This window comes from Archocentrus centrarchus, chromosome 21 (assembly GCF_007364275.1).
Source record: "Archocentrus centrarchus isolate MPI-CPG fArcCen1 chromosome 21, fArcCen1, whole genome shotgun sequence".
Classification (NCBI taxonomy): domain Eukaryota; kingdom Metazoa; phylum Chordata; class Actinopteri; order Cichliformes; family Cichlidae; genus Archocentrus; species Archocentrus centrarchus.
This window is the reverse complement of record NC_044366.1, coordinates 33,943,485-33,970,999: the sequence shown is the minus strand read 5'-3', so window position 1 is coordinate 33,970,999 and position 27,515 is coordinate 33,943,485. Positions and strand designations below refer to the sequence as shown.

Sequence of the window (27,515 nt, the reverse complement as noted above, 5' to 3'; positions counted from 1 at the left end):
ACCAGGGGGAGATAGCTGTGTGATTGCTTTCTATAGAAGTCTGGGAAGATGGTCCTAGGCCCTGATCAGAGTTTATGGGCTCAGATACTTGTTTTGGGTCATATCGCATTGACCATTAAGTTTGTTTTGTTAATTTAGTTCATTTTAAGTGTCAGAAAGGAGGATTATCAGGATAGGACATCAAGGTAGCTACATGCATCTTTATAAGAATGTAGGTTTAACCCTTTAACAGCGGCCATCACCGCCGATACACCTGTTACCTTCCCTTACTTGCCATGAACAGCTGGTTAACACCAAGTGTATCACCGCGTCTGATCAAACGCACTTTGAATTAGTTGATTATACAACTGTCTGTCCTATCGGAAAAATTCAAACTGTTTCTGAAAGCTGAGAAATTGAGCTTCACACTCAACATAGGGTTATTATGGTAATTTTTGCAGGAAATCTGCAAATGGTGGCACTTTTGAAGTCTGCTGGCCGTGGTAAATAAATGGTTAAGGTACTTCTGCTTTGGTTTTGTGTCAGGCCCCGGGAGCATCATCATTTCTATTTTTTTAATGCTTTGTGATTATTAGCAAGTTTATTATTAGTTCTGTCTTGCTTATAAATACTCTTTAGTCTTTAGATTCCTTCTCAGCTGCTATGACCCACTCACATCCATTTTTTTTCCAAGTTAATTGATCATTTCTACTTTGCTACTCTTACAGGAACATGCTCCATCTCCCCAAAGCTGATTCTTAGCGCAGCCTACCACACAGACACATTGTTATCATTCAATCTAAGGGCCATTGTCAGTTGTGATCACTCCCATAGATATCTCCTGCAGGCACCCTCCTTTGCCTACCCATAGACCAGAAAGTCTGTTATCATCCATTTTAATCAGTGCTTAACTGAAAGCAGAAGATGTAGGAGAACTGTGGAATAAGCACGAGTATAGTCTTCTGAGCAAGTGTTCCCCTGATAACCTAGAAAAATGAACTTTTAGGCACAGCAGTAAAACCCCTTTTCTTAAAAAAACTTTCTGGGAACACACGTGTGAGAGACAGAGTTATGGACTCACGCAGAACAGCTAAACAGTAAGAGCTAACAGCAGAAACTTGGCAAATAGAATAATAATAGTCTCATTTAACTTAACTTTAACTTTCACTGAACGCTGTACACAAAAGATTTGAAGTAACTTTTCTTATAAATTATGCAAGTCAGAGAGAAAAGTTCACGTACTGAATTCAGACGCACGACATAAACGCATTTACAATCTGTTGTATTTCAAATCTCTGCATGAGCATGTACCCAGACAGCTTTAAATTTATTATAATTGTTGGGGGTTTTTATAGTTTAAAAGAGATCACAAACCTACACTGTGCATTTATAAACAGTCCAGAAGTTGACCTTTAGTTGTGCCCCTTTTAAAGTGTGTGCAGGAAACTGCTCTGCAGTGGTTTCCCATGTAAATAAAGTCACAAACACAGAGGTTCATTGAGTTCGCCATAGTGAGATAAATGCAGGACAGCTTCTGTGTCACTTAAATTTAGACTGGACTAATTGTTTTCTTACTGAGTCTTTGTTGTTTGGTGATCTCTGGTCAAAATTCATTTCCACGAGTTCTTTGTTAAATGTTTTGTTCTAATGTCAATTATTTATTTTATGGTCATTAAAAGATAGATACTGTAGTGTACATAGCAGTCTCTACGAATGTGCTGAAGAGAGGATGCATCAGTGTAATGAAAAGATGCACGGAGGTAACTCACCGCAGAAGTAAATGGATATCATCTGTATACAATCCAGTGGTTTCAGTTTACAAAATGCCTGAGTGAGTTTCCAGGAACATGGCCTAAAGTAACAACACAGCAGAGTTGAGCACGGTATGAGTTTCCTGCCTGTCTCAGCAGCCCAGCTGCCTTTTAAAATTAGGCTTCAAACTTATCTGATGAGGCAAAAAACAAAACAAAATAAAGACTTTCTTTTATGGCTTTTCAGGCTTCACATGCATACAACACTCAATAAGTAAATTAATACTTTGCCTGCAAGAATATTGTTTTGAAATTACCAGTCACTCATGAATGACTAATCATTCACTCAAGACTTCCAGGAATATTTTCTTGTATGAATATATATGAAAAGAAAGAGCAGAAAGTTAGATTTTTAACACTGTTGCATGATATGAAAACACTGATTGTTAGAATATTCCATCATTGGTGGTGATAGTGTTAAGTTAAGGATAAAGCAGTATAATAAAACAGCCCTGCAATACATCCTGTAGTTTGCAGTTTGATTTTGGTGCTAATTGAGTTTCATGAATTTCAGTGTTTAGTTTCAAGTACTGTTATAATTCTACACAAACACAAGCTTCCTTCCTGATGGTCAGATATATCACAACACTGTGTTCAATTCTGTTTTAGTAGTTAGCTTTGCACTAAAACATCAAGAAAACGTTTTTTTTTTATATCAAATTGAGTTTATCGCTTCTTAGGTAATTATTTTTTTTAATTGTGCTTCAAATAATTTCACATTTGTGTAAAGTTTTGGTCACAGTCAGCATCTACAACAATCAATCAGTCAGCTTCTTATGATGATACACAACTGAGGCAATAAAATCACACTGCTGACAGGTTCATAAGAAATATGTTCTTTACATCCACTGGCAACCAATCTTGGGTTAGCGCTAGCCGTTTAGCCATTTAAGGTGGCTAAACAGCTGTTTTTAGGTGGGCTGATGCAGTCTCTTGGCTGGAGCCTCCCTTGATGGGCTGGTCATCTGCATCTGTGACAAATTGACTGGATTGCTGGCGGGGTACTTAGGACTGGCTGTGCTGGTGACTCTTCACCAGACTGTTCACCTTCTACTGTCGTAACACTGCTCACCAGTAGTTCCTTGTACCTAGTATTTAGCCTGGGATTACAGTCTCTTGTTGACTCGCCCTCGTTGCATCCCAGAGCTACATCTCACGGCCGCCGCCTCGGATGTTCAATCACCGGCCACCTCACCATTTTGCTTTCTGCCTGCCTTTTGGATTACAGCCAGCCTGTCCACTCTCCTCCATTCAGCCTGCAACAACACCCAGCCAGACCTCCAGTAAACCCTCCAACACACCCACTTCACTGTAAGGACAGTTCTCTACTATTAATTTCTCCCCGTACTCGTCCCACTATTTTCCTGTTCTCCACCCCACAGACTCTCCCTGTTTGTCTGGACCTTTGTTTCTGTCCATTCCTTGTCTTTGTGCTTGGATCTGTTCTCTTTGTAAATAAAATTTCTCTAGAACTGCAGAATCTGCATTTTTGGGTCTCAATTCTGTAGCCATGACAGGTCATCATTGTTGATTATCCCTGACCATGACCTTGTCCCCTGACCCTGACCCAACTCTAACTAAGAATGAGACTATGAAAAATCTTCCTTTTGCAATTCGGGAAGCAGTGTCAGAGGAACTGGAGCTGCTTCTGAGGGAGGGCATTATCGAACAGATTGATGCTTCTCCCTGGATCTCTCCTATTGTGGTCATGACAAGAAAAGAAGGCAGACCAAGACTATGTGTTGACTTGAGAGAACCTAATAAAGCTATTGTTGCCAACAGTCACCCCTTGCCCCACATGGAGGAGCTTTTAAGTGAGCTCAGGGGTGCGGCGGTGTTTTCTACTATAGATCTGGCATCTGCATACCACCAACTCCCACTACATGAGGACAGTCGAGATCTCACAGCTTTCATTACACAAAAAGGACTCTTCCGCTACCGCTGTGTCCCTTATGGTTTGGCCTCTGCTCCATCTGCATTCCAAAAAATGATGGAATCTGTGCTTAAAGGTCCACACAATTATTTGGATGATGTTATTGTATTGTTGTTATTATCCTCTCTACAGGAACATGATGGACGCCTGCGTGCTGTTCTCCAGCGTCTTACAGATGCAGGTCTGACACTACAGTCAATTCAATTCAATTCAATTCAATTCAATTCAATTCAATTCAATTCAGTCCAGCCTCAGATTCCTAGGCCACGTCATCTCCAAGGATGGCATCCTTCCTGACCCCGACCACAGTGCAGCTATCCGTGATGCTCCACCACCACATGACCCGCCATCTCTACGCTCCTTCCTGGGTTTAATCTCTTGGTACAGTAAATTCCTTCCCAATTTTGCTACAGTACTGGAACCAATGCGGGCTGTACTGAGAGCAAATGCTGACTCTGCTTTCATATGGACTGAAGGGGCTAATCGAAGCTTTAAAGAACTAAAAGAGCTTCTACTGAACAGCCCAGTGCTTGCTCTTTTTGACCCTTCTCTCCCAACCATTGTCACCACAGATGCTTCTGACTATGGACTGGGTGGTGTGTTGACTCAAATGCATCCAGATGATACTGAACGAACTGTGGCATTTGAATCTCGAACTCTGACCCCTACAGAACGAAAATACTCTACAGTGGAAAAGGAGGCGCTTGCTTTTGTGTGTGGGCTGTTGAAAAATGGAGGTCTTATGTCTGGGGGCGACGCTTCACACTGAGAACTGATCATCAGGCACTGATCACACTGCTTGCCACCAAAGGCATTGGCCATGCTGGCATGAGAGTCGCACGCTGGTCTGCACGTTTACTATGCTTCACCTATGAGTTGGAATACAGACCGGGTTCACAAAATCAGACAGCGGACTGTTTGTCACGATTGCCACTCCCGGTGGATTCTACTTCTGTGGATGAACCTGATGTGGTTGCATCCGTCATGTCAGCTCTGTCTGTGGCTGAGTTCACTTCTGCCTCCTCCCAGTGCCATGAACTCACACTCCTCCGCGCACAGATTGAGAATGGCTGGCCAAAGTACAAGAAGAAAGTGGACCCTCTCTTAACACCATACTTCTCCATCAGCAATGAACTTTCTGTATCTCAGGATCTGGTCATGAGGGGTGAGCATCGCTATGTTGTTCCTGTTACCTTTGCGTGCTACTGTCATTCATCTAGCTCATGACACACATCAGGTGGTCGTTCGCGCGAAACAGAGGCTCCGTGAAGTTTACTGGTGGCCTCAAATGGACAAAATGGTTCAGTCTGTGATTTCTTCATGTGCCACCTGCCAAATGAATGACAAATCTGCTCGAACTGCTCCTGCTCCTCTCCAACCCATCGAACTGCCTAGCAAACCATGGGAGAAAGTGGCTCTGGACATTGTGGGTCCCTTTGAGACTGCTTCTTCATCATGTAGATTTGCTATAACATTAGTGGACTACTATAGTAAATGGCCAGAGGTGGCATTCTCACATGCTGTAACTACTGATGTTATTCTTACATTTCTGCGCTCTATTTTCAGCAGAGGGGGGAACCCTGACTACATAGTCACCGATAATGGGCCACAGTTTCTCTCCAGTTCTTTTGCAGATTTTCTCAGAGAAAGGGGAATATCTCATCTGCGTACCAGTGGGTACCATCCACAGTGCAATGGTGCTGTTGAAAGATGGAATATAGTTCTTAAGGAGACAATCTTGACTGCTGAACACATGCAGAAAGACTGGAAAACTACAGTGACTGATTTCCTACAAAACTACAGAGCAACACCACATGCCACAACAGGAGTATCCCCATCAGAACTACTGCACAATAGGAGGATGAAAACCAAAGTGAACATCTTTCCAAGTCCCGAGGAAAACAGAAAATGCACTACAGCCCAAGAAACAGTGAAACGGAAACAGGAGAAGTCTAAACTGTATGCTGACAAACACCGTGGAGCAAAGAAACCAACATTCAGACCTGGTGACATGGTGAGGGTAAAAAGACCTGACCATGTTTGCAAAGCTTCATCAAAATTCACCCCACCACTGTCTGTTAAAAAGCAGATTGGAGGAAGTACTTATGTACTCAGTGACAGTAAGAGGTGGAATGCTGCCAGGCTTTCACACTATCCGGCAGATATTCCACTTAAAGCAGCAAAACCAGAAAATTATGACTCTGTGGTTCAACGAAGGAGTGCCAGAACTGCTGCTCCACCTGTGTGGTTAAAAGACTTTCAACCAGGTTAAAAAAAAGAAAAGAATAAATGGTTGTAATTGTGTGTTACAAGTTTAGGGTTCAGGTGAACTGTTTATGGTATAAGCTGGTTTACAATTTTGCAATGTCTTTGCATTTGGTAATTCTTTATAGTAACTGTAAGAATAAGAGTTAAGGAATACATGGTTACTGAATATATTTGGTTGGTTTTGAGTACTTAAGTAACTGTCTAATTGGATTGCAACTAAGGTTGATGTTCTGTCATGATTGAATGGGGTACATGCAATCCTTTCAAGTGAGAGGGGAATGTTGTGTTCACCACTAGGTGGCATGTGAGGTTAATGCTGTGCGTAGAAGCGAGAAGAAGAAGAAGAAAAATGGAGGAAAATGTACACCTGATGCTGCCGTACAAGTTGCTGTGTTACTGAGCAAGTTAAGATTAAAGCTGTTAAAAGGAGTCCTTGCCTATTCCTGTTACTGCTTCATATTACTCACTTCCAAACATAACACATTGTGTGTGTGGTTTTTATCCAGGTATGCTTTTATTGCACTGGTAATGTTTAGGGGGTTACTGTCATGCCGAAAAATGAAGCTACTGCCAATCAGATGCTTTCAAAAAGTTCTTCTTGCTTTTTTCCACATCATAACATTAGGTTAGCTGTTGGAGCTAGGGTTGGGGTCATCACCAATGATGACTCAGAGGGTTAAAAATAGATTGATCCTTTGGCCACAAATATTTGAGCCTTCTTACATTATAGTGCTTCTTTGCACTACAGCAGGGGTGCCCACACTTTTTCAGCTTGCGAGCTACTTGAAAGATGACCAAGCCAAAAGGATCTACCCACAATAAAAATGCAAAACGCATATTTATTTTATATTATTTAAATTATTATTATTGCATATTTTGTACTTTTAGGATAAAGTATATTTTAATTGAATTTAAATTTCATCTATAACACATATTAGTTTGTCTTGCATAACTGCATTAACCCACATTGCACAATTCAACTGTGTACATTCATTTTTGTTACCTTAGTCCAATGAGGAAAGTCAATGTCATAGTTTTTGTGGACAGTCCGAAAATGCTGCTCGACGTTTCCCTTCTTTGGAATAGCAATGGCGCTCTGACAGATGAGGCAAATGCACTTCAAATATGAAATCGTGAGAAAAAAAAAATAAAATCCTCCTCCCATTCCGTATGGAAGTGGTAAGTTTTGGGTTTCTTATTTGGACCGGCTACGGAACTCATTTTTGTTGTGTTTTAAACCATCTGAAGTAAACTAAAGTCAATAAATAGAATGTGAAAAAACATCTGTGACTTCTTGTGTAAACACCTATGTGCTGTGTTGAGATATTAAACAAAGTTGAACTTGGGCTGGGCTGTACTTTTGTGTAATACCAAATTGTACCACAAGAAGGCAAGGAGCAAGGCAATGTAACCCTTATTTAACCAGGTAAGTAATTAAGAGCACTTTTGCTGCGTTTCCATTAGTACCTACTCAGCGCAGCATGGGGAGGCTCAGTTGAACCAATGGTTTGCAGCCGTAGCTTTGCAGCAAGAGCGTCATCTGAAATACATATGTTATACATATGTTAATACTTAACAATGATAACCTTCATCCATTAAAACATTGTACGGGGGACTTATGCATGATAGTAAACTGGCATTAGGTACTGTTAGCTTGCCTCTATCTCATCCATTGTCGTGTTTGTCATTGTCCTTGGCCGTCTGCCCAAAGTTTTGTGTTTAGCTTTGTTTTTTGTTTTTTTTATTGAATTTTGTTATTTCCTAGTTTGCTTTGGTTTTCTAGTTCCCTTTGTCCCTGTCTCCCCTGCATCAGTGGTCTTGTCTGTTTTGTCCTTTTGTCTTGACCCTGACCTCCTGTGTTTCATATTGAGTTTTATTCCCAGTGTTGTGACTAGTCTGTGTTGCTGTCCCATGTCTGTGTCTCACTTTGTCTGTTTCCCTGTACTGGGTCCCCATTTAGTTTTCTGTGCGCCAGTCCCCATGTCAAGTATTTTGACAGTCTTGTGTTCCCTGTGCTTTGTTTAGGTTTGCTTCCCCTGTTATTAGTTTCATTTGCTTCACCCGCTGTGCCCTGCTGTTTCCTCTTGCCCTGATTACCTGATGTGTATTTAAGCTCTCAGTTTTCTTCTGTTCATTGTCGTGTCATTGTCTATGTACCTGCTGTGTGTTTCTCCATCCCTTGTGTCACTTAGTTTTAGTTCTGGCTTCAGCCCAGTTTATCTGTTTGTTTGTTTGGTCATCAGTTCAATAGAAATACATGAAGTTCATTTTCACCGGTTCCGAGTCCTGCATTTGGGGTCCGCCTGTTCCTGCCTGCCACAGCAATCATGACAGTGTTGTGTTTTGAGTCACATGCAAATTACTTCAAGAGACTACTGCCTGTGTTGCTATATCAACTCCACCCACATTGATGTGGTACTCAATTGTGATAGAAACAAAACAAGACCATGGCGAGTTGTTGAGTCCAGTCAACCCGCACTGAGTAGGTACTAATGCAAACTCGGCATTTGCTATTCACAAGGGAAGCCAGGCAAAAGGTGAACAAATGGTGGTAGCCACAAAAACATCAACAGTTAAGAGAACAGAACATCACACATCTGAAAAAACATCTCAGCACACCCACTCGTAAAATGTTGCTGAAAGTTTTAGTTAAATTCTTCAGAGGAAAATTACAAAAAGTGCCTTTAATGTGTGTATGCATTGTATAGATTGTGTTTCTTAGTATTCTTTGCACGTGTTGTTCGGGTTTATGTTGCAAATATAGCAGTAGCTTTCTTCTGTGACTGAATTGCATTGACTGAATTGCATTTTACAGTTTAGTGTTCCACCACCATAGCTAATATAGGCAACATACTAATAAGACCATCTATTTTTAACCACTTACAGCTTCCACTAAATTGTTTTATTTGGTTTGAAGAATTTCAGCAGTCTTTCTACACTGTGATTACTGAAAATTGTATTTTGATTTATGGGTGACATGTTTAGCACATTTTCTTTCTTTTTTTTTTTTTTGTTCACTGTGCCAAATCAAACATCACATTAGCAGAACAACTGAAACCTTGGCTTTAGTTAGCGACTGTTTATGCAGCCTTTTTCTCATAATGTTTCCTGATTCTTATCATTCCTGGTTTATTCCAAGTCCACTTTCAACCGCAGTTTTTTTTTTATAAACCTGATTAACCTGTTTGCTTCTCCTTGTGCTTTCAAGAAATTTCAATCCTGTTTCTGTTTCAGCCCACACTCAAACCTAAATGTTCAACATCCCGACTGCAGACATTTTCCTCGTATTTTCACATTTTATTTAAAGTAACATTTCTCAACATAAATGCCAGTCTGTTACTATACATTGCTTCACAGTCACACTGTATTTGTAATCACAGCCTACCACACCACAGACAGATCTTTGGCTGGCTGTCCCTTCTCATTGTCCGCAGTGTAATAAGAGAATTCATCTCATGAAATGCCCAAACAGCCAGCAGTCCAAAAATGCGTTGATAGGCTGTGAGTTCACAGCACTGCACAGGGAGGGAAAGCAGCAGGATAAGTTTTAATGGCATGAGATTCTAGATATAGAGCCATGTGGATCTGACAGACAGACTATGTGGCTGAGGCTGACTGCCTTCCGGGTAGCAACACTGTGGTGGTTAGGATGTTCTGTGTGGTCGCATCAAGGCCAGCCATATAGAAAACTGCTGCACTAATCAGAATATATGTGATACAGATCAAATCTGATGCAATGCACTGCAGCCGACATCGGCCTAGTTTAACAAAGCGTAGGAAAGATTGACAACCATGATAGTGATTTCCATTTCAGTATGAACGGGGAGTTTTGTCATTTGAGTTATGTAAAGTGAAACATCATGGTAGATTGTCTGTGGCTTGTGGTCCCAATTTAATACACCGTTTTCCAACTAGACTAACTTGTTTTGCTCCTTAATGTAGACTGAGATTGAAAAATTGCCTCCTCGTCACAGTTTGGCCCAAAGCAATTGTTCATTCTTTAAACACAATCCTGGAGATAACCTGAAACATGTAACTACTGTACTGAAAACTAAATTGTGAACAGTAATTGTATTGTCTTTATAAATTGTTACACAATGGAAGGATTAAGAGATAATAATATTTAGAATTTACATAAACAGCCAGCTGGGGTATAGCCATGTCTGTTTCACCACAACCCACCGGGTAATTAAACAATCAGCCAACCAGTCGCACAACCAACCAACCAACCAACCAACCAACCAAAGGAGAACCTCTGTGAATGTTAGCATCTAATCAAAGTTGTAATCACTACAACAGATATCACCAGTGGGCACCTAACTGTAGATCAGAAAGTAAGGAGTCACCCATTGTCATAAACACAAAGCAACCCTGATTATGTAGCACTTGTCACATAACTATAGTGTGAATAAGTACATCTAAAAACTCTGGTGCAGTCTTACCCCTGGTGAACTACGTAGTCAAGCAATTTAAGTGTTTCACGTTGTGAGACACTGTTTTTATTAACCCAAACCACTGTGTTTTTCCAACACTTACCAAGTGGTTTATGTGCCTGAACTCAATCAGTGTCCAAAAGGCAGATCTCAAACTCAGATCTCATGGTGAAAGTTGTGTGATTCCTCCGACCTCTTTATGTGGCAGCCCAGTCTCATCTCAATTCATGAAGTCGTCATGAAATGTGGTCTATTTTTTCATGCACATGGACTGGAATGATCTTTTTTTAATGACTATGACTTTGAGACAAATGTGCTTTAAATGGAAATGTGTATGGTGCCTCATCTGTGTATCTGGAACTGACTGAAAGAAACTGAAAGAAAACAGTAAGTGAAAATGTGTTGTGCCCATAAAAAGGGGAAAAGTCTGGGGAGATGTTCCAAGAAAACCAGTACACTGCTTTCCCGTCAGCTTGTCTTTATAAAGTCTTTTTAACAGTGCCCTGTAGGTAATTTCAGTAATGAAATAAGTACCTTATTCAGCTAATGCATCTGAGACTTTAATTTGCTTCAGTACAAACAGTAAGAAGATGGCAGTGGGTTCAAAGCATGATGACTAGCTTAGCATACCTATCAATAAGTATTCTATAGCTGTAAATGGTGGTACATCTTAGGTTTTGCAACAAAAAATTATTAACATGATCAATCAATCAATCTGTCAGTAATTTTTACACCTACATACATGATGAAGTGTTCAGTCTCTGAATGGTGTAAAAAAATGTCTGTTAGAATTATCTGGAGCCCAGGAAGACATCTTAGCATCCCATGTTTTGTCAGGATACAAAGAAATACAACTTATAATGGCTTGAAAGTAGAGTTACATGTTGGTGTTCCTTGAAAGTTACTTAAACAACAACAACTAGAGGTTATCAAGCCATTCGGTCTCTGTACAACCAGAGCAAGAGTGTTACCACTCGACCGGGACTTCCCTTTATTAGCAATTCTGTCCACAAAGGTTTTTGCTTCAAAAATCATCAACTGAAGACACAGAACAAATCAGTGGGTCAACAAGTCAGCCAACCAAAGAGCAAATTCATCATAGACGTGGGATGGAAAAAAATATGAGAGGATGGGAGAGGGATCAAATGAGGACCATATGAATGACATTCCAACTAGTCTTGATTCTGGGTGTGTTGCTTGTTGTTGCTGGTGGTTTGGGAAGTCTGAGAGCCTCCACAGATTTAGGTTTTGTTGACAGTGTGTTTGTCTGACTCATCGCCCTGTCATTACTACATTATAGATCAGACTCACTGACTGATTGACTGACTGACAGAAAGGACACAATCAAACACATGTTCTAAAGAATAGTATCTAAAGAATAGCCCATTTTCATAGCATGTTTATACTTCTAATACTTTGAGCTGATTTCATCAAGGGAGCTAAATCGCACTTGTCCTCATGAGGATTAGTGTGTTAGTCTGTGTTATTTATGACTGCCCAGGTGTCACCACATCTTAATGGAATCTAACTGAACCATCTGAGACATTTTATCCAGGGATTATTCCTGAGCATTGTTGATCCATGACTGGGATGGGGAGTCCCTTTGCGTGTGCATGTGTGTGTGTGTGTGTGTGTGTGTGTGTGTGTGTGTGTGTGTGTGAGTTATTGAGTGTGGTTGCATGGGTGCATGTATCTGTGAGCGTCTGGCCATGCCTGCATTGTCTGTGTGTATTAGTGTAAGTTCAACCACAGTCTTTCCTGTTTTTAACTTCACTGACATTCCCTCTTCCTCTGGGTGTATTTTGAAGTGCAGTGCTTAAATCTGTGGGATAACCAGCCATCAGAATCCTGAGTACTGCAGGGTTTTACTCCGAGCATTGGGAATTTGTGGGTCCACAATAAAAAATCGAAAAGAAAACACTGCATTAGGTAAAACTTCAATGATACCCATAAGGAAGGTTAAGAGAGGGAAAATAAGTAGATTTAGAAACTCTTGAGGGCTTGGGGGTACATTTAAGAAACTACGAAAATTATGTTAGAGGCAAGTTTAAAGCTCTTCTTCCTGGCAATATTAAAGTGGAAATGACCTGGTGTATATCACATTGTTTTTTCCCAGTCAATGCGAACTAAACAATAGTTCTGAATTATTGTATTGTATGAACAGATGACAGATATGTATAAAATAACTGCTTGCACACACTTGAAACAGGCTCCCTACCTTGTGGCACTCTTTTACTTTTCGTTGTGGTTTTTGTGACTTTAACCTTAGAACACTAACGTGAGGTTTACAACACTGTCACTTTCACATGGGTGAAAATGATCCGACAGAGGTGTTGGCATTTTATCAAAGTCGTTCTGCATTTCTTTGGGTCCCTTGGGGTCCAATGGTAAGCTTGCTGTAAAACTGAGGACAGTCCCACAGTAACGTAACCATTACTGCCATTCAAAACCAACATTACAAATCATATCAGCAATAGTTTCATGTCTTAATAACAAGCTTGTAATAAGCAAAATCCAATAGGCAGCCCACAAGACTACAGAACTAAGACATTCCCCCTAGACTCACATGTTAAAGTGCCCATCACTGTCTTCTAGGCCTCACAGCTGCTACATGAAATCACTGACATAGGCTGCTGTGATTGTGGTGCTGGACTCTTTCAAAGCACTTTTTAGAGCATTATCTGATAAATAAAGTGGCTTCCTGTGTGGTGCAGGCTGTCCAAGAAAGTTGTGTTTCAGTCTTCAGTCTCAGTGAGTGAAATCCTCATATTAGTCTGTTACTTGGTACTAATTAGCGAAAATGTGAGTCGGTTACAGTCATATGGTGCATCACTGTACAGTTTATGAATGTAACAGCATTGCCCAGAAATCAGTGAGCACTCACCGACACAGTGGCTGCATCCATGTTTGATAAAGGAAAAGGGATAAGACATGTTTTTCCTGTTAGTGTTTACAGCCAAATATTCACCATGATCAGTTTAGGTTCCCATGATAACCTGCTTGGCATTTTTCTTTGTATTCTATTTATTTAGTAATTCATTATTCATACTGTAATTTGATATTTTTATAACTCCTTTGTGTCATTTTGCATTTCCTTGCAGCTTGTGTTAATTTGTGATTACTTGTGAGTGTCTGCCTGTTAAGATTAAGGTTGCTTTGTGTTTCTTTGTAGTAATTAACAGAATTTCTAATACAACAAGATCATTTTTAGTGCGGTTGGGTTTCTTTGCAGCTCTTTGAGCTCAATGCTTTGGTTGGCAACAACAAACGTGAGTATTTTTCTCCAAAGGGTAACATAATCAAAAATGTTTCAGAGCCCCTAACTGAAAGCAAATTACAATATGATTAGTGAAATCTGTTCTATATAAATTCATCACAATCTTATTACAGTGGTGATATATTGGTGTATTTTATTAGTTCATTTTAACAAGGGAATGGATAGTATAAATGTCCTTCAAATATTCCCAAAAGCCTCCTGAAATCAGAGCTCAGATTGAGACATATTTGTTTTGGTTTCAGCACCAATGGTCAGCTGCTGGCTCAAGGCTTTTCAGGCTCAGCTTGCTTGCTGGCCTGTCAAGTGTGCCAACAGTAAAGCAACTGACTACTGGGTATTTCTTAACACAATGATGAGTTTGTTTATGACAAGCAATATAATAATAGGCCTTTTTTTCTCTACTTGGAGTTGATTAATGTTGGCTGCAAACTATGGCTCATATGGAAACTCATTATTTTGACTGACCCTTCCGGCCACAAATGTGCATATTCTAGGCACAAATACACACACACACACTGATACCTGGAAGCTGCCCAGTATAACCACAGTCTGGTCTCCTGGTCAGCTGGAGGTTAAGTTCTGTGCTATAAGAAGAACCTAAGTAGTAGTAACATGCACCTTTCAGTCAACATGCCAGTTGTTGCCAGTTATGTTGACAACTCCGACAATTTTGTTGGGAAAAAGCAACAAATATAGCTTTCTAAAGACATCTCTGGTCACATGCAGTAGTGTGCAAAAGTCTTGAGCCATCCCTCATCTCTTTATATCGTGCTAGGAAAAAGGAAATAAGTGTAGTGTTTTATAGCAATGTGCAAACATCCATAGAAATACAAAATATAAGGCAAAAAAAAAAAAGTCAATATTTGGTGTGACCACCTTTATTCTTCTACACAGCCTGAACTCTGAGGCAGCTTTCTTGTCATCGCTTTAAGCGGTCTTCAGGAACAGCTCTCCTGGCTTCTTGAAGGACATTCAAAGCTCTTCTTTGGATGTTTCTGCCTTTTGTTCTGTTCTCTGTCAAGATGATCCCACACTGCTTCAGTAATATTGAGGTCCAGGCTCTGGGAAGGCCAATCATTGACTGATAGGGTTTCATTTGTGTGCTACCCAGGTATGTGTTCACTGTAGTGGCAGTGTGTTTGGTATCATTGTCAAGCTGAAAAATGAAGTCAAAGCAAATTAGATGCTTTCTAGATAGTATTGCATGGTGGATCAAAACCCCTGAGACCTGTTGCCACTAATTTTAAATAATGGAATATAACTGATGTTCATGTTGAGAAAGGGAGAGAAAGAGATTTTTATTTGTCACATACATATAGATGCAGTGAGATTCATTCTCTGCATTTAACCCATCACACACATGGAGTATGTAGTACACACAGCACAGCATGGAGCAGGGGGCAGCCAAAGGGCGCCCGGGGAGCAACCTGGGGGGGTGGGCTTGCTCAGGGACCCACAGTGATGCCAGCCCAAGGATTTTGAACCAGGGTCCTCTCAGTGATGAACCCTCTTCTTCTCCCCTAGGCCACCACTCCAGGTTGTCACTCTGGACTTAATGAAGTTAATGAAGACGTAATGTTGTGAATCTATGTACATGCACTGTAGAACTATGACCAGCAGAGAATTGAATTATGTTGGAAAAAGCAAAACTTTCTCATGTTTTTTAAAATTTTTAACAGCTAATCTTTTACATGCAGCCTTGATGTCCCCATAGAACTGTAGGAATTAATAAGGCGCTCTCTCCTTTCATTTAGTTAGGGACTTTGAATATAACTGCCCAGATAATGAAACCAATGAGGCTGCCATGTGGCATGACCTGGTTCTTAACTTGACTTTGGCTGTATTACACATTTCCCTTATTCTGAGCTCATTAAGGCATTAAAGACTAGTTGTGGGGTTCAAATTTTGCTCTCCATGGTACTGAAACCAGGTCAAAATGGACATTAGCAAGGTCAGTGGGGTCACTGTGATAGCCAAAGTGGGATTACACCATATAAAATTACTTTATTCAGCATTTGGTACAGAGGAGAAAATAAGAGAAGGCCAGAGAAGAATTATGGCGTTCATCTCTTTGGTCTGACATCTTACCTGGACCAGCTGAGCCATTACAATGTCCTTTAGATCCCTTTTTAATTTATTATGGGGTGTTTCCTTTGATTGAATACCTCTCAATGGTCTGCTGACCTACGCACTTTCACAGAGACACACGCAGTCTGACACACACACATTGCCGACAGCTCAAGCAGGAGATGACAGGGCCTGGTTACAGTAATAACCCCTCCTGCTATCTCACGCCCATGCGTCTGCAGCATAGCCTGTAAATCTCACTCTGTTATTGTTTTAATAACACTAATGTTAGCATTAGCCAAGCGGTAAAAACGTCAGACATCAAAAGCCAGAAACATCTGAGCTATATTGGGGTGAAGACAAAGGGCGAGGGCCCAGCTTGTGAAAATAGTTGGCTGTGCTGACTCAGCAGAGGAGTGTGTGTGTGTGTGTGTGTGTGTGTGTGTGTGTGTGTGTGTGTGTGTGTGTGTGTGTGTGCGCGTGCGCATCAGGAAGGGGTGGGCAGGGGGGGGGCACAAATTTGTATATTGATAGTGCAATATGTAAGTGGGTGTATATTTCAATGCGTGTAAGAGTGCCAAGCGACCTGCACAGAACAAAGCCCTGCAGCTGCTCGGTAAAAACTGACTTCTCAGAGCTCCATTTCCTCCAAACCACAAAGCCTCATAAAGCTAAGCACCCATACTTAGCTAATGGCATTAACTTCAGTGCTGATGCCTCTGGTGCTGCTTATTGGGGGAAAACACCCTGATATATTTTCCAGCACACGATTTTGTTTTTCTGAATCAACAGCTCCACCTCTTCGCTGAGCCACAGGGAAATAATAACTCTGAAATCATGTCTGATGGAGATGCAGCATCATAAAATTGTAGAAGACGGAAATAACCTGTTAACAGTAGGGGTGTGGCTAAAGTGAGGGCCTGTACTGGCACCGCCACTGTCTGACCCCAGGAACCTCCACAAAATTTTGTTCACATCACTGCCAAAAATAACAGCGGGGTCAACGGGACCTGGATGCCCTTTTTCTGGGAAAAAGTGTTGTCATCTTCAGTGCATCATTGCAAATATAACTATATAATATTAAATGATATAACAGTTTGTATGTATGCTCTTGTAACTAATTATAAATGCAAGACAATACAATTTTAAGTCATCAAGTTGAAAAATTTACTCACCCTTATTTGACTCACAGTGGTTTGGTCCACTGTTTATCATTCCTTAAGCCTTTTACTGAAGTGAATTCAAAGGATGTGTAAGACATAGTTTTTTCACCTATTTACAGTTGGACCACACTGTATTTTGTTAGCTCCATGGAGCTTTTTGAGGCCGGAGGTCTAACATCTATGAAAATCATTGCAACGTGATGAATTTTCAACCAACACCCCCACCCTTATAATGGTTCTTGGCCCAGTGCTTCCCCATTTAAAAACATTGTGAAAATAGAACCCAGCAACGCAGCTCATGCCCTATAGTGTAAGTTAAAACCTATGGGACATTAAACGAGGTTTTAGGCCATTGTTTATCAATGCCAAGGCCCCTTGTGTTTTAAAATATACAAGTAATAAAATTAGTTGGCAAGCTCTCCACGTGTACCAAAAAGGAGCTATTTTATGAACTACTGAGTGAGACCTCTTTGTCATATATGGATGATGTGTGTGTGTGTGTGTGTGTGTGTGTGTGTGTGTGTGTGTGTGTGTGTGTGTGTGTGTGTGTGTGTGTGTGTGTGTGTGTGTGTGTGTTCAGGGTGGGGGTCCAGTGGATGCCAGGCTATCCATAATGTTTACTGACACAACACATTTTAATGGTTTTAGCTGAGCGCCAAGAATTGAGAAATCAAGTCACATCAAAAGGGTGGCACACAGCGGAAGTCCATTGTTTACACTTATGGCTTCAGCTATTTAAATCTGAGTAGTCCTATGGACACCACAGATGAATTGCTTTGTTGTTGCAAAACTCTGCACAAGTATTGTTTATTTGCATAAAACAGTGTTCTAAAAAAAAATCTATTTTTTTCCCTTTAAGATGTATTATTGTTTTTTTTAGTTTTTCTGAAGAAGTTTCATGAAGGGCAATTCTATATTATAACTTCTGCAGTTATCAAGTCAAAACTAAAAAAAACTAATTAGTTCCTCACCCACCTCTGCCAAGTATTTTCCACCCCCAGATTTCATTTCAAACTCGCCGTAATGTTTGAACAATGAGCTGAAAGTCGTGTGAGGTCCCGGCATGCAGAACAAATGTGTGAACCCCAGCCATTCTCTGGCCATATGCTGGTGAACACCCAAGATCAGACAATAGAGGAATTGTTTGGCTTTGGGTTTAACATTAAAAGTTTCTCTTTCTCGCACATGCCGCAGGGCTTCATGGGAGACCCATTACAGCAACGATCAAAACGGCTCACACATATGCAGTAACGACATTCTGGCTATCACTCCCACCCCATAGAGCCTGTTTCTTGTTTATTTTGCAGGTTGCACTGTGAGTTAGCAGCAGCAGTTGGTGCTTTCTCTATACAACCTATCTGTCCAGTGAGCTGGTAGGCTATTGTGACCTTGTCTGCAAAGGGGTAAAGGGATGGTGCGACATCACTCTTTGGAAACCATGGTGTTGAATTTTCTAAAGATTGTGCAGATTATCAAATTTCACATCCCAATCAGATCACAGGCAGGGTGGCCTGTTCATCATATTACAGCGTGAGACAGCTTATCCTGTGAAGTTCAGCCACCCCGAACAACAGCCTGAATCAGGTCATTTCCATACACTTGAAACGCTTTTACAAAAGTAGCTTTTCTTTATTAAAACATACACAGACATAAATTAAAAAAAAAAAAAAGAACACTGAATGGAAAAATCTAGCAGATAAAAATCAGATGAAGATCTTACAGGTATGCTACAATCTTGAAGAAGAAACAATATAACCATATTGCTTTTGGTTAGGCAAGTACACAGAATTGTCAAAATTTAAGATACATAAATATAGAATTTAAAATGAAGCCCCTGTGTTTTAATAACAATAAGCGTGCCTACTATTTCCTCTAAGTGCTGCTTAATGAATGTCATACAGAAATAAAATATAAATGATTTTTTTTTACAGCTGAAAGGTCACTTTAACAGTGGCCTGTCTCTGTACTTCTCTAGCTAATAAATAAATATTTAGTGCATATTCCCATTTACCTCACTGAAGAGCCAAATGAAAAAAAAAATGTTAAGTTAAAGACGAACCAAACTCAATTTGGTTCCTCTAGTAGAAGAAGACAAGAGTCTATTCCTGTCATTTATGGTCAGACAGTCCTGCTATCTGCTTCGCTTGCTGATCGTCATAAATGAAACACATCGTTTATGACGTTGTCATGTGATTGCCTTCAAATGACCACTTAGGGCAGAAAAACAAATAAATGTGTTTTAGGAGGCCAAATGTCAGACTCATGGGGAATCTAAATTTCAATTGTGCCTTTTGGGTGAAATAACCTCTCACTATCTGCTCAAGCTGCTGAGCTACTTACTCCGAGGACACCTCATTGCCTACCTTATTCAGACTTCCAAAACCTCCGAAAACACTTAAGCATCCACTGCTCCGGATCAGACCCAGGCCGAGGAGTCTTGTTGTTTTTATCCTGTGATAATCTGCTGAGTACAAGCAGATGCTCCATCAACTCCAACTCTCCCTTTGGACATTTTTCTCCAACAATCAGCACTGATAAATCTTTCCTTGCTGCACCTCCTGCCAACAAACTTACTTCCTTAGTTGCTCCCTTGTGGATTGTTTAATTAGTGCATAAACACATGTCAATCCTTAAGTCTAAATGTTGTAATCTGAACTGAATGTATTTAAATTTCCCAACACGAACCGCAAAAAAAGCCCAATAAAACTCAAGTGCTATTTTGGGTGAAGCGGAGAGGTCTGGTTCTGCTTTTTGGGAAAGGAAGAACGGAAAGTGGAAAGACAAGTTGTTTTTTGGGGTTTTTTTAAAGGTGTTTACCTTTTGCATAAGTTTTTCCTCATAAAATACTCAAAAAAAAAAAAAAAGGCTATTTGGTGAAGAACAATGTGACACAAAACAAAACACACATGTACAATTTTTAAAAAAAAAAAACAAACTTTTTTGACAAATCAACATTATAAATCACTAACAGTGGTTTTTTTTTTTGGCATATCAAATGTTCAGTAGCATGTCCGCTCCCCATGTATTTAAGTTTCAGTTGCCCAACTTTATGGCCCCAAAATACGTCCCTTCTCCCGCCTGGTCCAGCATGAAAGCGTTGGACACATTAACAAACAAAGTATCTCCCGCGTCCAGCTGAACCCCCCGGCCCTGCTGGGCACAGTACATGTTAAAGCTCGTCTCATTCCAGCGCATGGTGCTGCCCGTCTTGCTCAGTGTCACAGCCTTGCTGTTCTGTTTGATGCTCTCATAGCAGATGTACTGGAAGAGCTGGGTGTTTTTAACATCCACTTGGGGGGTCCTGGTCTGAGCCACGTCCTCCGTCTCGCTGATTCTGTAATAGCGAAAGCAGGTTTTGGCGTAAACATAGTAGAAACCAGATTCCGTCACCAGCAGTTTCCCCTTCTGGTAGCTCATTTTGTGGAGGTACCCATGCGCATCATCCCACTCAATGACGATGGTCGTCTGCTCACTCTCTGTGTGAAAACGAGAAAACGACAGAACATTTGATTTATTAATTTACTGCTGTTTTTTGGTTTGTAAAAAAAATATTTAAAATCCTTGTGGTACTGACCCTGTTTTGAGCTTAAGCTTTAATAAATCAGGTTGTAACATTAAAACTTCACTTGTCTATTAGAAACTATCAAAGGGCTATCAAAAGACTCAGCACCTAATGCAGGAAGTTATTTTTGCATCCCAATATAGAATATAATTTCCAAATAATGTGCTTTAACAAGGGCAAAAAAAAATTATTTCAGCCTTAGCTGCAGCGGCTGAGTAGGAAACCTGTCCACCTGAGATTTACACAATTTAACCTCATCAGCCATCTTGGTACCACCTCCGGACAGTTCACTGGGAAGCCTGCATCTAAATGATGGGGAAGCTAATATATAGTTATATATTAACAAGCTAATGTTAGTTTTAGTTTTGTTAATGGGTTCATTTGGCCACATGAGGATTAAAAAATGACCTAATCTCTATAAAAATTTTTATTTGGTTACACATAGAATCTGTTATATACAAACCTAATTCACAAGGAAGGGGTTCTGCCACCAACTTCGATATATCAGATATAATATCAAACGATGCTATAAGTTCCAAATTTATACTTTTACATGGGCAAATAATATATTCAAATTATTCATTCTTTGTAGCGATATTAAATTGTTGTTTTGTTTAGAAGTATGAACAGAAACTGCACAAAAGCCTGCAAAAATGACATTTACAGCTAGACTCACTCTTGGGGAACTCTTGATGCCTTCTCATTGGTAGGTGGGCTGAAGGCATGCCCTCTTTATTCTTGCACCGTCTGTTTTTCCTCGTATCTTTCAGTGCGTTCAGCACCGGCTCTGTCTGCAACTCCTGCAGAAAAAGTGGAAAAGCTCACGTAACAAACTCTCAGATTACAGATCAAATATAAAACATGTGCCTGTTCTTATTATTGGGCGGTTTTGAACAATTAAATTGCACCCAAAAATGTTTAATTCCAGCACAGTTTGAATTAAGGGGGACCTATTAGTTCATTCACAGCTCTACATGTTTAACTCTAACTGTAACTAAAATAGCTTTGCATGTTTTAAAGTGTGCAATAATCCTTTTTCATTATAGTTAACACAGCTTGTTTAAGACAGCTTAAACAAGCTGTGTTAACTCCCCCTCCCCAGCCCTCCCCCTTTCTTAGTCAATTTTCTTCTGATTTGCTGCCTCTTGCAAACAGAAGGTCTGTTAAAGTAGGTGGGGATTTGTGCCTGCGATGACCATATTAAGGACATCCCTTCTTGATGACATCACACAAAGCCAATAGCAGAAAAAGATTACCTAAGCATTGAGAGCAGTCTGAGCCTGAACTTTTGGCTAAGAGAGATTATTTGTACATACACTGTCTTCATTATATGAAACTTTAGCAAAGTTTACTATGAACATTCACCACTGGAACATTATACAGTATGTATATGACATATAATACAGATAGGATTATAGGCCCCTTATAAAGCTGAAATATTTTCAATACGATTTTGACATTTTTACCGCAGCTTTATTCTGCCGTCTGTTTGAATAACTGCTTCTTTCCATGGAGCTGAGCATGTGTGTACATATGAAGAAGTGTGTGACAGCGAGGCCTCCTGGTGAGTGTAAACTTTCAGAAAGATTGTTCTTCTCAGGGATTTGGCACCAGCGGCGTCTGGACTGTATTCAGTCGCTGACTGCTGATTCTATTCAAGGCTGCGATGACGCCGCCATCCACAGTCTGAGCTGGCCTGTCCTCAGGCAAGACAGAGCATATACACTCAAGGAAAACATGGTTTCCAAGCAAGTAAACAGTTACTGCAGAGAAGCTGCCAACTCTCCTACACATCTGGCATGAGATTAAAATATCAGGTGTGAGTGTTTTCTGCCTCTGCTTCTACCTCCATGACTGCTCTTACTCAAGACATCCCAGGGATAAGGGGGAATTACACTTTTTAAAGTTGTGCCACTATCAGTTGTTTATAAATTGTGTGTTTGTATATGAATGCTTGGGGAAAATGATGTTTAAAGAAGTTGTTAAAACTAATTTTTTTTTTTATAGTTTTTGAGCCATTTCCTGTGATTGGATGATCTCAGGTATATGCAGGTATAAGCAACAATAATGAAATGGAAAGAGTAGAAATTTTTTAACATACTTGTACCAATTGCAAAACCACACATGAACATTGTTGCGTATTCCAAATAAGCTCAGCTGCACAGCTGGTCTGGCAGCTCTGCACCTGTACTGCTCTAATATTACTTTTAAGTGTTTATTCACAGCCCGAGTCTAGACAAATTTGCGCGGATCTCGTGCTAAGACTGGCAGTGTCTGTCCCCCAAAAACAATTTGCTGCACAAACATGTTTATAGTGCAGCGCCTTGGAATGAGACGGGGTAAACAAGGCCTTGCCAAGGCTACAAAGCAATTGTGAATGCGCTCCCAATTGGCCCTGCACTGTGGGATCTATCTTGATTTGTGGTGAGACCGAGTCATACCTCTTTAACCATAGTCAAGATATTATTTAAACAAAGTTAGCAGCAGCTTGGCAGCTACCTGATCTACATGATGTAGTAAAGAAGTGTGCAGGATGGTAGCCACTCTGCACCAGGCTGAGCTGCTACAAGATGAAGAAATGTCAGCTTAGAAAATATGCATGCAGCTACGGCTGACTTGACTGCGCATGCTTGGTCCTGTAACACCACAGTGCATACAGGCTTCAGTTCAGCCTTTTAACTACACACCACATCCATCATTCAACATGTCTATTATGTTGATGAGTGGTTTCTATGATGCTACACTAGAACAAAAGTGCTCTCACTCAGAGCTTGGCCACCAAAGCAGATTGTCTCTTTGTATTTCATACTGCATGTGACTCCGTACACAGATCTCTAAACATTAAGATCATGAGCTCTGTCTGATTCATGGCACTGTGTTCTTACCACTCCCGAAATCTCACCACAGGCCCAGGCCTAGTGCAGGCCAGGCTTGCACATCCTGTCTCACATCAAAGAAGCCGAAAAAAATGAGCTGACAGCTGTCCACTGGGGCCCGAGACTAGCAAATCTCCCCTACAGTCTGCAGGGATCACTGACAGTCTCGGTGCTGACCCTGACACGCCATAGCATGGGCCGTGAGGACCTGTCACCCTGACACTCCATAAAAACTCCCAGCATGTCTCCCTGCGCTATGTGGGAAAAAGCCGCGGGCTAACGACACAATAAGCTCCTACAAAACAGGCTGGGTGGTTTGTGTAAGTAATCCACCCAGGGGTACGAAACACAAATGCATAATTTCAAAGGAAATTAAAACATTATGGGAACTACTTCCTTGATGGTTTTTTGTTTTTGCTCTATCAAAAAAAAAAAAAAAAAAAATGGGCGGCAACTTCTATAAAGGGATTAGAAAATATGACTTCAGTGATTAAGAATTTCTATTTTACAACTCCCTCATGCTTCTCCCGATCATCGAACAAACACTCTGCGACCACTGACGCCAATGGGTGACTCAGTAATAGCCAATGCTGTAAACTACATTCTGCATAGAAGATTAATCAAACTTGTGGGGGGAAAAAAAAAACCCAAGAAGCTATTCAACCCTATATCAAAGGCAGAGAGGTGTTTTTCCTGCTGTGGTCTGACCTCTCTCCAGCCCGTGTGACCACCTAGGGTTTTTGTGCTTGCTTTACAGAAGCTGTGGTGTGCACTGAAAAACATACCCATGGGAAAATCATAACTCCCGTCACTGCAAAAATTGCTGATGATTATCCTATTTGTTTTCCAAGTGCTTCCAGTTCTTCTCTGTTTAAAAAAACAAAACATGTACTTCCCCCTTTGCAGTGACAGTAGGAAACACCTGGTAACTTTCAAAGTTTTCTTAAAGCGGTTTACTTTTTGCCTCTGGGGCATTACTACTAGTTAGTAGCACTGTAACTACTTCTTCGCCAGCTTTTCTTTAATGGCATTTCAAACACTGATTGGAGAAAATGAAAGTGTACAGACACCAGGTATGATGATGTAAGTGCATGTGTGTAGGATGTGTATAATGTTGCAGCAGGAACGAGGCATATTAAAATGCAATATAGCCAAATGGGATGTGTCAGAGGGTGTGCTGCCTGGGGTCACCCAGGGGTCAGACTCACCTCCATGGGCCGATGTGGAGTTGTGGACAAATCTACCTGGAGAGAGAAACAAAGGCGGTTACAGAGATTGAAAGATGCGGTAGGAATGTCACCTTTAATGAGCCCTGTTTGTCTCACAAACGATTGTCTGACAGGTCAAGATAGATCGGAGGAGGAGGAGGAATACTCTTTCAGGATGTCTATCAACGCTTCAGTGTGTGTGTGTGTGTGTGTGTGTGTGAGAGAGAGAGAGAGAGTGGGAGGCTTTTTTCCGTGTGTCACTCTGCATTCCACCACAACAGGGGAAAAATGTCTGTTTTGTAACTCGAGCTTTGGTTCTCAGTTGCAGCTACTGTTATCTGCGTATAATATAAATGACAAAAAGTGGTCTTGCACACACAAAAACACACTTTAGCCTTCATACTCCACTCATAACAGTTTTTTAATAAAAAAAATAAAAAAAAAAAAACATTGTCGGATCAGCACATTCCTATCACTACATGGCGGTGTGCCAATCCCAGCTCTCCTCACCATCTCCAGGAAGTTCTACAGGTGTTGTGGTCAGATGATGGCCCAGCACCAAACTCCTGACTCACACTTAGACTGCTGCCATATGCATCCGTCATCGGAAAAAAGCTCTGACCAACCGCAGGGCCTCTTGTGCTGCTGGGTATTCGAGACAATCTCTGCCTCTTGTCACCTTCTCAGATAATCCCACACACTTTTATTATTACAGCAGTGGAACTGAACCCAGCCTCTCTTTAGTGCTTGTTCAGTGAGAAGCCAAAGAAAATTAACCAGCGACATCTCTGCAGAGTGGAGGCATGGGATGGCACCGGTCCACCCCTACCCCACACACATACACCCAACCCTACATCCCCCAGTATCAATGGATTTCATTAGATTTAAGCTTTACAGTGCCCTATGCTATAAAGTGGTGTTATGTAAATTAGTGCACTTACTCAAGTACTTGTACTTATATGCTACTTTATACTCCACTACAGTATATTCTGGATGTAAATATTGTACTTAGCATGCCACCTTATTTATTTTAAAGCTTTAATTATTTCTTATTTTACAGAATTTCAAATATAAAGTGTATTATTAGAGCTGAAGCTACCCATCAGTGCAGGTCATTTAAATCATCTCCAGCTGCAACCTTGAAGTGATATGCACATTGATGAATCATATGATTCTGCATAATGAGTACCTGCTAAAATGTTTGTACTATAACTTTGGTAGGATTATGATTTTATGACCCTCGAATTTCACATACAAACACGAGAGAGACGCAAAGAGAGAGAGAGAGAGAGAGAGAGATGCTCGCCAGGTGAACTTTGCGCATCCCGACAGAGCGCAGATGCGGTCTGCTCTCTTGGCTTGTTCGAACATGACAATTATTCAACTGTAAAACCGCCGTAAAGTAACAAAAACAATCCCGGAACAACGCAAATGTTATTTTACACCATCACATACACGCAGCTACAAGATGGCACACACGATGGAAAGCCACGCTGCTTCAAAGAACGCGAGCGATTTGATCATATCTCACCACGCTGTCACATGTTTGTACATCCACAGATTTCTGCTTGAACTTCGCCAGACTCCTCTGCCTCCAAAACGTCTCTGCTTACGCTCAAAGGTTTACAGCTTGTGACACATAAATTATAAATACAGCCCACGGATGGCATGTAAACACGCTCCTGAAAAACTGCAGCAGCAGCAGCCTCAAGTGAAAACATCTGTTGCAAACAAGACATCACGCACGACTGACATTTGGGTTTGCAGCGGAGCCTCTGATGCTGAGATGTTATCTCAAAAACAAGTAATCTCCGTGGAAAAAAAAAAATCATCAGGAGGTTCGTGAGATGCTATCTGTCAATCGTGGTGTTTCTGCAGCGCGGCAGCATTTTAACTGCCTACTGCCGACGCGCGCCACCTTCAAAGCAACGCCTAGAGTGCACCAAACCTTTGCGCGCAGAGCAGCAGAACAGGCTCGATGTTCACGCTTCTTTCTCCGTCTCTTTATCTTTGAAGGCTGCTATATTTCTAGGAGCACAAACCGCCCTAATCTAGAAAACGTATCTGTCATTTTATGGTATTATAAAATTGCGCAAATATCCCTGGATATTTGCGTCCTGCCTCGCTCGCAGCCGGAAACTGTAGACAAGAGTTTGTAGGTAAATATTTACCCACGGAACCAAAGTTTGAGTGAAGCTACATACACAATGAAAGCTGTACAGAACCGTGTTGTGCACCGGAGATAAAAATCCCAAATCACTGTCATGTCTAATCACTGTTAATCTGAGTTTCTTACCTCTTGCAGGTAACCTGTCAGGTGTAATAAGATCGCCACACTGGAGGCCACCTGAAGCAATCCCATAACAGCGAGGGTCCCGAATAGGAGCGGCCGGTAAGTGGGTTCCGAGTTCTGCACCGGGTGGAAACGGTGCTGCTGTCCCGCCTCGATGTCGACGGTGTTCCGCAGGTAGCCTCTGTACTCGTTGTGGGTAGCTGCCATGCTGTGCGCTTTGTGTGTGCCGTTCAGCCCCGGGGCCAGGTCCTAGACTCAATGCAAGAAAGGAAACCGAGTTTGCAAGAGTCCCTATAATCAGCAGTGGGTGGGCTGAAAGAGCGCGTTTCCTACTGTAGCCAATCAGAGGGCTCCTCCGCCAGCCGCAGAGAAAAGACCCAAACAGCACTGTCAACCGGATCGACCTGAGCGTATGACAGGTAAAGCGAGCCCTTTATGTCTGTCCCTTTGCACATGCGATCCTCCCCTTTCCCGATGACACACTATGATTTAGGAGCGCAGCAAGGATGCGAAAGAGGATGGGTTTAAAAAAATCCAACCCATCAATAATCACGCCTGCTTTTAAAGAAAACCAAGAAAAGAGCAAATTAAAATAAAATAATTACTTATGTTTTCATTAATTTTGACATAAATGAAAATGCTTAG

At 41.1% G+C, this 27,515-nt stretch overlaps 1 protein-coding gene across 1 annotated transcript; it reads right to left on the bottom strand.

Annotated features, from left to right (window-relative positions):
* Positions 1-18,579: 18,579 nt before the first annotated feature.
* On the bottom strand, positions 18,580-27,260 carry tnfsf11 (TNF superfamily member 11). Its single transcript, XM_030758464.1, has 4 exons — positions 26,874-27,260; positions 24,578-24,613; positions 21,170-21,293; positions 18,580-20,407 (listed from the first exon to the last, which is right to left on the bottom strand). The coding sequence occupies exons 1-4, from the start codon at positions 27,075-27,077 to the stop codon at positions 19,965-19,967; spliced, it is 807 nt and encodes a 268-aa protein (XP_030614324.1). The 5' UTR covers positions 27,078-27,260; the 3' UTR covers positions 18,580-19,964.
* Positions 27,261-27,515: the final 255 nt, after the last annotated feature.